Genomic DNA, 12008 nt, shown 5'->3' with positions numbered 1-12008 from the left:
GGCGCTCGGTCAGCGTCCGGCTGCCGCGCACGGCTCCAAACACGCACGGACAGCGGGGAACACACAGCCCCTTACCTTCCCCTTCCCCCCGGTCGAATTCCTGCCATCCGGATCATCGAAGTCCGTGTCAGAGGAGAAGTGCGTGTCAGTTTCCCTGTGAAACAACAATGATTACCATAAATAAACAGGTACGGTAAATGGGAAACTTCAGGGTACTATGCGGGTCTACAACTTGTGTTTTTATGTGGGTACGTGATTAGGAGTTCACACTGGTCACGCTCCCATTTAAATGTCATGATTGGACAAATTTTGAAAAAAGTTAATTGGACAAGAGAAGGCATTGTGTAAAACGCAATTCTTACTGAGGGTAGTGAAACTCTGCTTGTAATTCTGGTGCTGCTATCATTTCTTTAACATCTTCTGGACCACCTCAACTTAGTAAGGACTTCTGCTCCTCATAAACCACAACAGAGGACTGAGACGCCGCTCCAGACGAGACCTGAAACACAAAAGAGAGCACAAACAGAGTCACGCGAGGTGAAAAGTGGGGCCTGCCCAATGGGCTTCTAGGGTCTTAACAACCGCAGGTTTTTTTGAGTGTTAACGGGCAGCCAATAATAAATACACAATTTGTACTGCTCACTGAAATTAGTAAGTTACAGGAAGATGGAAGGCATAAAAATAATCAAACATGGAACACACTCAACTTTATTAAATGATCAATACCCCCCCCCCCCCCCCAAAGAAAATTCTCAACATACGTTTTGTGAACACTTTTTCCATTCTGGTATTGTTATCTATTTTTATAACAGTAATGGGCTTCAAATAAAGATTCACAGATATGTAGGAACATTTTTCTAATTTGATGAATTATGAAAATTAAGTAATTGTATCAAGTAATTTTATCCAGCAAGTGTGCATACACACACACACACTTTAAGTTTCAAAACTTATGCACTCTACACATTTTCTTAACGCAACCAATTTTCTGTTCTATTCAACGGTTGACTTATTTCAGCAAGTCTGAATTTGCCCAATGAGTGCACATGTGGCACAAATGAAGCCTTCTGCTCCCTGTCCCCATAGGCTACTGCCTCATACCGTTCTCTCCATTCATGTTAGTGTTTTATTGCCAATGTGAAAAAAACTATGTGCACTGGCAGTGCTCTGCTTAATCTCGCTATATCAGAACGGGCACCACGACAATAACAAGCTTCAGAGGGACCAGAGTGGAGAATCAAAGCCGGGAAGTGCTGCCACTTAAGCGCTAGTCAGCTTACGGCCACTAGGGGAGCAATATTGCTCTCCTTTTGAGCCGTGGTGCCTCGCTATCATTCTCTGCTGCTAATCCACACGCCGCATCCCAGGCTGTGGCTACAACCCGATTCAGGAGATCTTCTCTTAAAGCTACAGGTGATCAATTCTCCAGCAGCCTGCATGTGAACTTTTTAATCTCCTTTCCCATAGAGCAAAAATGAGATTCTGAAGAGATTACACACTTCACCATACATGTATAAATAATATATTTATACACTCACATATATATATATAGGTACGTACGTATAAATCATTAAGCACGTGTACACAGAAGTAGTAATATATATTTATACATTCACATTATATATGTAATTTATTACAAAAAGATACGCAACTTCATCCTCCTGTTAACCACATGGTACAATCTAATCTTTGTAGGTTAGGGGAAAGCCATTTTTTGAGTATGCAAAGTCTAAAACGGAACTTGTTCTCAGAGCACAAATTCATTACTGAACCAGCAACTCTGACGAATGGCAGTTACGGCACCATGCTGTTGTTCTGATGCCAAAATGCATATTGAGTACTCCCAGCCCATCCGCAACGTGCCAATATGACGGTGCCTGCGTCACTGCTGGCATGAGAGACAGCCGGAGGCGCATATATCTCAACTGTGAAAATGCCCATTTGTTCCACACAACTGTGCGCTCACTACTCATAACAGGTAAAGTTCTAGTTTTTTTAAGATTCCCCAAAAGACCCCAAACTGAGGAAATTTAAGAAGTGATGCACTTTGCAGTAATCCAAAACATGCATGTAATCAAATAACACTGACATACCAACTAGCAAGAAAAACTTCAATTCTATTAGCTACCCAAGTACAAACGTTAGCTTGTGGCAATCTAATAAGCAGCTCACATAGAAATGAAAAGCACCATCAGCTTGGTCCAAGATGTACAGCAGCTCACTAACTCAGTTATTTTGGCTTATTCTTGAACTGCAGATGATGCTGCTTCATTGAAACAAATGAAGTTTACAGTCTTACTGCTGTGTAATATCATGCTGAAGCTATATAGAAAAGCCCAAGCTAAAGACTGCAATACCGCCACCCAAAACAGCGTAGTGGTTTTGTAGCCTGGGCAGTCAGGAGGGCAAGTAATGCTTCTCAACGAGACCAGAAGCATATTTCTCTATCAAACTGGATAGAAAGAGAGGCAGAGAGAGAGATGGAGGTGGAACAAGTAGAGCTAGTACAGTAGAGGCGACAGTAAACCGTCTGCAACGCTGTGTCACGCGCTCGTCGCTACGCACGCTCCGCAGTTGAGGGAATCGGCTTCGTAAGGCGGTGAACATGGCGAAGGGGCCCCGGGAACACACAGAGGCCAGGTGACGCGCATGCGGCTTTCACGCGCTGGCTTCAGCACTGGAGCGCTGGCGTAACAGAATATCCCAGGCCGCGCTCCTCCAGGGCTCGGGCTGGATGACGGACGGGCGGGCGGCGCAGGCGCATGGAGAGACCGCGTGCGTGTGCTGCAGCTTCGCCTCAGGAGCAGCGTCTGACTCGGTCCTCCGCTGCGTCGACAGCGCTACGGCTAAAACGACACAGGCACTCGGACCGTGTCACTTCGCTCTCCCGCTGCAGCCTGCCCTCAGGGGTCTGAAGCCTCTGGGACAAGACCACTCTCAGCTTTATTAGCAGCCAGGGTCAGTTACTCCAGCCAGGCTCAGTCTTTTCACAGCACATGCTCTCCCGCCTCATCCCCAGTGAAGGCTGACAGCCACAATGCAATTTCACTTTGCTAACACGGGCTCGTTGCTAGTGTCGTTTTACACTCCGCGACAGCGTTCGGTTTCACTATCTAAACACGGGGTTATTATTTCATTTCGGCTTCTCTGTTCCTCTCATTTCAGTGTCCCGAGTACAGGTCGATCCTGTGATTTTATCCATGCAATACGAGATGATTCTTTTGTTCCTTCAGCCTGCAGGCACACTTTCAGCATGTACCCTGAGGTCTCTCCGCGGTGCCCTCGCCATGTACGTGTCAAGCAGGAACAGAAGATCGGACCCCATTCTCCCGAGTCGGTCCCACGCAGGACAAGGTTCAGCCGGAACATTCCGGAACGGTCACGAGCACAGACACCGCACGCTCAGCACGGAGAACGAAGGAGGCAAATATCACCGGCTACGGCTCGGCCCTTCCAAGCCAGCAAAACTGTGGCGGTCCTTTCAGATAGAGAGAGAGAGAGAGGGAAAAAAAGAAAATAAGAGGAAGAAAAAAAAAATTTAACTAAAGCTTTCCGACCGCGAACATTAATCACGGCGGACGTCTTGGGGGCCCGAGCGCCTCGGGATGGAAAAGTCTTAACCGAGTCGCTGGGTCGCAGGCGGCAGCCGCGCACGTGCAGCCTGCGCGCAGCAGAGGAGGAAAGGGGCCTGGTAAACCGCTGCGGTCAGGAGAGCGTGTAGCGCGTAACCACAGGAACGCAGGCCGGCTCGGCGGAGAGGGCCCCGTGCAGAGAGTGGCGGTGACACCTGCAGGGAGAGCGGGGCCGCCGGGGGGGCCGCCGCGCCGGCGTAGTCTCAGACGGGCACGCAGAAAAAACCCCTCCAAAACCCCGCCAGGCCTCGGGTTCAAATCCCGCGTAAGCTCCGTGCATTCCGGCGAATCCCCGAGTCCTCTTTCAAACGAGACGAACGGGCCTCTCACATACCAGCCCTGCCCAACCTCTGAGAAAGCCAGCGCTCATTACTGATCTCCCGCGACATAATTATTCATCAAAACTACCGCAGGAGGGAAGGAAGAGGGTTTTAGTGATTTAGCTGACAGACCTAAATCAAAGAAGGGAACAAGGGAATCCATCTTGGGCCATTAACCTCATTGTTATCGTACTCCCTCTGGCTTCACCTTCCGCTGGACAGAAGCCTGCTTCCCGTTTCGTAACCGAGCACCTCCCAGAGATGCTGACTGACGCCTGGGACACACATTTCAGGAAGAGGCCGGCCACAGGACCAAGAGCCAATCAAAACGCAGCGATCAAAAGGGTAGCGGGCTTTGTGACATTGTGTGAACAAGCTATAAACGAACTCCCTGACGTCGTTTTAAGATACTGAGAAACGCAACGTGCAGGACCCCGCTTTCTCGCGTGCGATTTTCGGGGGAAGTCGATGTCACCTGCTTTTCGGTCCGCCCCCCCGGGGGCCAGGCCCAGCCCCTCCGCACGGCGCTGGAGAACGGTACACCTGTGACCCACGAAGCACGCGAACGCCACCTGCCTTCATCGAGCCAACGAAACGGCGCTCTGCCAGGGCTCGGTCGCCGCGGCAGGTGCGCCTTCCGGCAGCTGCGGCTGGCGTCAACAGGAAGCGCGCGCGGCGACACGCACAGCGCGCTGGAGGACGAGCCAGACGGTCGCGCGTTCCCTCCGACGCGAAATGGGCCCGCCGTTCTACGCGTTTTCCAGCACGGACACAAACTTTTATTACTGATGCTTTCCTTACGAACGCTTTAATGAGCATCACCTCAGCCAGAGGTAATGAGGACTAGAAGCAGAAAGTCCCAGCGTCAACATCCAAAATCACAGCCTTCAAATTGGGAGTCCGCTCGGTGGGTTAAAGCCAATGTTCTGAGAGTCAGTGCTAAATAATTAACTCTAGCATTGTTTTCCCAGTCAGCATGAGAGGCAGGATGGGGGGAAAATGAAGAGGGCTGGTGTGTTGACTAAGGCGCACAAGTAAATAATAAACAGAGCAAAAAAAAAAAAAAAAAGCAAATGAAGGACACTCGACAAGATTGGCGGGCTCAACCGTAGACGCTGGGGTTACCTTGACTGAACTCCTCTGGCTTCTTTTTACCGTGAATAACAGAGCTTATGCCTGCCAGCTCACGTTTTACAAACGATGTCCCTCACCGAATCAAAGGCAATTAGGAAGGCTGGGCTTCAGGTAATTTGACTTGGACTCATTTGCACCGGCACGACGTGGGGACTACTGGGTAAGGGAGCGACAGCGGGACAGAGGAACCATGTGCTTCAGCTGGAAACACTGCAGCCTTCACTGACTTCTCAAACAACGAGCCCCGTTTAATGCATTTTCCCCATTAGCTCTGACTAACCAGCTTGCGCGCGCGGTCCTCCCATTTCACAGGCACCAGGAGTCCGGCACTCCGCCAAGCAAACAATACCGTTGAGAAATGAAGACACGTGTCTTGATGCTCAGAGTTAAGGACAAAGTGCACCGCGGTTGGTTAATAAGAGTCATGTCATGACACAAAGCACATCAGCTTGTGCGTCTCAAATGGGCTGGGTCTTAATTTACATGGGATGACAGTAATATGCCTCAGATGGGACTCATTTCCCTATGAACACAGCCATCTCTGAGCTATGGAAAAGCAAGCAAATGAACACGTTCTACCGTTTCAAAAATTCACTGAATAAGAAATAAATTGTGAAGATTTTTTTAGCTTTAGTTGTACACCCGTGTTTGACCAATTAAATTGCTTTAAATTCAGTCTGTTAAATGTGTACCAGCTTACCTCCCTTTGATGTGACCTCTGACTGCTCACAACCTTATCAGTCTCAACTCAATCAACAGATGTATTCATGCAGGTGCATGAATACATCACACTACTATCACACACACTTGCATGTAATCCAGACCACTGTTTACACAAACAAACAGAGGGTGCAGCATGGGTATATTCATAACCTTCAGTTAGTGACCAGTTTCCACACTGCTACAGCACCTGCAGCAGGTAAGTCTATACTGGTCAGGAGAGAGGTGCGCGACTACTGACATCCGCTTGCATGAAGGGATTGGTGTGTAGCTAGGGGGTGCTAATGGAGCACTAGGAACAGCAAAATTAAGCCCATCCCACTGTTGTGGGCCAAAGCCAACTAGCCTAATTCCTGGTCATAGTTGGTTAATGGATCAAACTAGCAATATTTAGGCTAAAAGCAGCTTTTTCCTGCCACATTATACAAAATGGCACCAGGAATGTGAAGCAACTCTACTCAATACGCACCGGACCCTCACAGTAAATTACAGAATACCCGTTTTATTCTGGGAAACTCAATTGATACAATTTGTACAGCGCAAATGGCTTTCAGCTGCATTGCCATGCAATTGCTGTTGCATTCTCAAATCTTTGGTATGAATGCAAATACAAATTTTGAGCATGCACTGCATCAGGACAATGACAGATTACAACCGCATTACAACCAAGGATTCTGAAGAAACAGGAAGTAAGACAGTGTAACAAACTCTGAGACTGGCTGGTTTAATGTTTTACCTGAACGATAATTTATGGAATAACGGTCACCTTAATATAACCATTACTTAACATTAGAGATACTAAATTACCTTGCTAATGGTTATGACCCATTAATTTCTGGATGCACTGCTAGTTAACATAAGCAAACTAATGTTAGTTTGTAAGCTATGAAATTAATTAATTTGGGAATTTATACAGCTCATAATTACCTACCCGATGGGGATATCTGAGGAGGGACTAAAATGCTTATTATTGTTTTTTTTATATATATGTAAAAACACAACAAAGAAAGTAGCAAAATGCTTCAGTAATGTGAAATTTTTCATTAAAATGCACACAGGTAAACTTCTAATACTCATCATTACATAGAGGTGGTCAAATGAACCAAAACTGATGAGGCTAAAGTATTACTAAAAACAGGAACTTTAAAGCATGCAAAAATTTGGCATCAAAATGTTTTCAGTTTTATTTACTAAATTATTTTCAAACATGAATTTACATGCACAACAAAGAGGCAACCAAATAATTCATTTCAATTAATATTTAATGAGAAATCACAAGTCAATTAAAATTACTGAATTGCTTACATTTAGGATAGGCACTGTCAAATAATCTTGGTAAAATTCTGAAATGTTCATATATTATTAATAATTAAACTAAACACAAAACATTACCAATCTCAGCAAGAACCTTTCCCTCCACCATCATGTAACAATCTACGCCTCGTCAGAACCTGGGAACATCAGAGCGCGACAGTACTAAAAGGTCCCTGTGAAAAGGCCGATTTCTCCCAGCCACTCTATTATGTGCTGTTCTCTCCCTCTTCCATAACTCCAGGAGACACAAGACCAACGCCGAAAGACATAATAGCTGGGCACATTTTGCCCATAAGCCCATGTTTCACAGTGACAGCAAAAAGACGAAATATATTTAAACCTCACTAAATACTACACAAGTAAACGCATGAAAGAGGGAACGTGTACTGTTAGAATAAAATAGGAAAAATCTGAGAGAAAAATACAGTGGCATGAGGTAGGGCCATTTAATGTACGACAAGTATGCTTGCAGGCTGTGCCAAGGCCTTGTCCCTGATTCCAAACGTTTCAAAAAGTCAGATGATTTAATCTCTGAATAACACCAACAGCAACAAGAGCACCCATGATGGAAAAAGGCTTTATTGTACACGTGCAGGTGCAAGCCGTGAAGGAAAAGCCACTGCTTGAATTTCTACTGAAAAATGGAAAATTATTGTGTACATAATAGATTTCAATTTATTTAAAGATAAAGGAAACCGGATCTTAAATCTTGTAATCGTGTTATACTAGAGGTGTGTTCCGTCAATTATGTGAGACAGTCAACACAAGCAAAAAAAATGAACAACCATGAAAGCTTTAACATGAGATAGCCCTGGGGTAGAAGTTCAATACTGATGGCCTTCCTTTCAGGCCACACGTATTCTAGTTTGCTGGTCTTTCAAACCTTATAAGAATAAGGTGAGTCATTATGGGTATATATGGTTGACTTGGCTGAATCAAAATAAAAAACCTGCATTGGAAGATTAACCCTTAAAACTGGCCAAACGCATTTGATTGTATTTTGGGGCCTGTCTGACTTGATCCTGGTCGGCAGGATGGTGAGGGCGTTCCATTCATAATCACATCACATATATACAAAGGTGCAGTTGCAAGGTTGCACAATGAACAAACAATAGTAATTACAATATTTGTTCTTTTATATTATTCATTTCATTTTGGCACCATATATACTGATCCTAGGGAATCAAGCTCAGGTTAGTTCCTGTCTAGTTAAATATGTATTTCTATGGTCGTAATCATAGAGCATTAAATATACACGCATGTCTATGGTCGTAACACCTGCTAAAGCGGTATCGACTACCTAACAGTAGCCACTAGCTAAACTACCTAAAATAGTGCAGCTACTGGCATAAGCTCTGCTAGCTTGCTACCTATCTAGCAAGCATTACACTCTTACTGGAAGGTGTTAACTAGCTAAAGCCAGTTGAATAATGAATAAAAAGTTACGCAAACATTTGAGTGCTGCATCGAAAACAGCACTGTCATTTGCTTGTCGCAAATTAAAACTAGCTTCTAGTTTCTGACAGTGTTCCAGGAGACAGCAATGCAGTCGGTTCATTGACCCTGGTAGCCTAGCCAGTAACTGTGAGTAGGAGGGCCAGCAGCATTAGCTTCGCTAGCTAGCAAGCAACAGGTTCTTAATCAAAGGTGTTCTTAACCAGTTCAGCTGATGTTTGCTAGGTAGTGAGCCAAGTGGCTAATGTCGTAATCCCAGGCTAAATTCACCAGTGTAATTGTATTCAAAGATTTGTATCATATTCTACCAATTTATTATCGTGAGTGCCATTTCTTTGAGTGTCTACTTTTCTTTTGTTTGACCTTTCTAAAAGACTGACTAACGCAGCATCACTTTACTTGTCATGATGAAGCTTAACGTGTGCATTTTGTTTTCACAACTGGCTTTCATTCCCATGAAGTATTTGTACTCATTCAATATTGTTGTGGATGCATTATTTATTATTTGAGCTATTTGCAGCCTATGTGGAGAATGAATGCGTGGGGAGTGGCTAGAAAAAGTAATAGCTATAGCCTCAGACCCAGGGCTTATCGGACTATACTATAATTTTAACATGCAGATTGATATTTTCTGTGGTGCTGCTTTTGCCAGAATGTGTGAACGACCAATGACCATGAGTAACCCCACCCCATTCTTGTTTCAAAAAGTCTCATTTTGACATGAAAACGGGAGTCTGGAAATAAAAACGCCATTTGAAAATAAGTAATTCGGGAAAGTGTCATTATGAAATGAAAAAAACCATTCGGAAATGCAACATGTAATTACGAAATTTAACAGGATCACTGTAATAGAACTCCATATTTTTAAATTTAAATTGACTGCATTTATATAGCGCTTTTATCCAAAGCGATTTACAATTGATGCCTCTCATTCACCAGAGCAGTTAGGGGTTAGGTGTCTTGCTCACTTCGACACGCCCAGAGCGGGGATCGAACCAGCAACCCTCCGACTGCCAGACAACCGCTCTTACCTCCTGAGCTATGTCGCCCCTATTTACTGAATTATTTCATTTTGGCACATTCAGCCTTCCGTAGATTTCCACATGCCAATGTGTCTGGTAAGTTGGTCCCATTCGCCAAACACTGACATAATCTACCCGCGTTTGGCAGGAGGTCAGGTGCTAGTTTCAGACCCTGTTCATCATCATCGCAAATTCATCATATTCATGGTTGCTTATGCTACACTTAGCCAATTGATCAACTTGCAGGTCTGGCCATTTCCACTGCCTTTTGTGGACCATTTAGTGCTGCTGGTGTCAGATTGTTATGGGTGCACAAGATCAACATTCTGATAACAATTTTACATTATAACACAAATTCAAACTACAACCAAGTTTCCACAAGTAGATAAGCATGTCAATGTGCCTCATTTTAGAGGTACAACACAATTTTCATATATTGCTTTACTGTTAAACAGAAAGTAGGAGTCTACAGGGCTACCAAGTCTTTGTATAGCTCAGCTGAATTTGGCTAGTAAAAATGACTAATTAAACGTAAATAAGAGACTCAGATGACTGTGATTGGGCTACTTTTTTTACATTTTCACTCAATTTACAGCTTCGGTGTTGCATCAAATACATAGCTTCCTTGGCACACGTGTTGCATCATACTGGTCCATTATATTGGTCAGAAACTTAGCTTACCGATACAACCCCGATATTTTTGTACATCTACAAATTTTTTCCAACGTTCTTACTGTTAGATGTGTAGCTCACTACAATTTGAAACAAAATCGTGAGAGAAACATTTGTAATCCATCCTGTGCCATTAATACAAAATAACAGGTGCCCATAGAAACGACCTTGAACTTTTACAATTTGCATTTCATGGGTTTGAGGCTCTGCCACAAATTTGACTCTCCAAGAATAGACAGCTTCTTCGGAAAATGAAGCTTAGCTAGATGAGGTCTTTAAATGGCTGGCTAATCGATGCAAATTGGCTGAAATTTTATTTTCTTCTGTAACAATATCATTAATTAAAACATGGAGCAAACAGTAAGATAACAAGCAACACTCTATGCTTGCTAGCAAGAGAGTACATATCAAGGGAAAGCAGAAACCACAGCTGTATTGCTAATAACTGAATAGCCTCATTTTGCTTCCTCACAGAAAAAGAAACCATTTTATAAATTGCATCAAATTAGCAAATACATGTCCCAGTGTTTGAATTCTAAAAATTGCAAAAAGGGCAAGTGTACCCTTCATTCATCATACAGAAGCTCAAATGATTCTTGTATTCCATCTTTACTCTTTGGCAGGCTCAGAAATTAAAGGCCTAAGAAACTGGTTGTGTTTATATTCCCCAGAATTGAAAATTGTGTTCTTTATATTTATTTCAAGTGTTTAACTGAATTAAAACCATTAAATAGTAATAAACACTATTACACAGTTCAGCAGACAAGGGCAGGGTGGGCGTGTATCCTGAGCTCATTAACATTCATATCCGTGAGACAGGTCATACGTAAACTGTTCCTCATCGCTAGGTTGGAGCAGGCTGCCCCATGCAGTAACATTAGACAACCAGACAACACGAAAGAAAGCAATATAAGCTAGGCTTCAACTGCAGATCATTCCATGTGTAATAAGGTTGTACCACTGAACTACTGTACACAAACATTAGACTAGACTCAAACTCTGGACATTACACCCAAATAAAGAAAGACTTCAATTCCACATATCCAAGCTTGAAGGCTATTTAATTATCACTAGCCAACGGGATGCCTACTTACCGATCCATCACTTGACAACTGCAACAACCGGGAGTATCACTAGCAGCAACAGTTGGGAGGGAGGTGAATGGAGGGAAGGTACCACACCATGCACCAGCACTAGCTTTTAAACAAAGAGCTACATTCTTTTTGTAGATAGTAGTTTGTTTTGGAGAAGAAAAAAGCATATTGGTTTTTCTGCATTCAAAGAAGGTGCAATGCCTAGGCGTTTCCAACTTAGCTTGCCTGCACCAAAGTGGCAAAGGCATCATTTACATATTACAAGTAAAAAGGATTTTGCCAGGCTTACCGTTTTAGTGACGTACATTGTGCCCAGTAATCCCACCCACTGAAAACCTGCCGTTTAGCCAAGGGGGAAAGCAAGCCTATCCCTGCAGAGGCTATTTTACATTTTTTTTTGCAGGTATCATTTTCATTTTATTTCTGGGCCATTTGTGAATGTGAAAAATGACTAAAACAATACAATAGCAAAGAATTCAGATTGCAGTTTCCTGGATCTTTAAAGGCTTATTGGCCAATGTCAACAGAGGTTCTTCATACATAAATGGCGAGATGCTTCCAGGCCTTGTCCTCTCAAGACCACTGGACCGGCTATGTTAGCAGGGTCAGGAAGTGCTATGGAAGGCCAAGCATTAACACCAACAT

General features: G+C 43.8%; 1 protein-coding gene across 2 annotated transcripts in view; it reads right to left on the bottom strand.

Annotated features, from left to right (window-relative positions):
- The window catches only part of stag2b (STAG2 cohesin complex component b), a 38752-nt gene that overhangs the window by 20332 nt on the left and 6412 nt on the right, over positions 1–12008 (bottom strand). For both annotated transcript variants that reach the window (XM_064328179.1, XM_064328180.1), the window contains exons 2-3: positions 363–499; positions 76–154 (exon numbers count right to left, since the gene is read on the bottom strand). In XM_064328179.1, coding sequence (XP_064184249.1) covers positions 76–154; positions 363–406 — 123 coding nt within the window. In that variant the 5' untranslated portion in view covers positions 407–499. The remainder of the gene's footprint in view (positions 1–75; positions 155–362; positions 500–12008) is intronic.

The sequence above is a fragment of the Anguilla rostrata genome, chromosome 3 (genome assembly GCF_018555375.3).
Source record: "Anguilla rostrata isolate EN2019 chromosome 3, ASM1855537v3, whole genome shotgun sequence".
Lineage (NCBI taxonomy): Eukaryota > Metazoa > Chordata > Actinopteri > Anguilliformes > Anguillidae > Anguilla > Anguilla rostrata.
The sequence above is the reverse complement of the archived record's forward strand: the minus strand, read 5'-3'. Positions and strand labels throughout refer to the sequence as shown.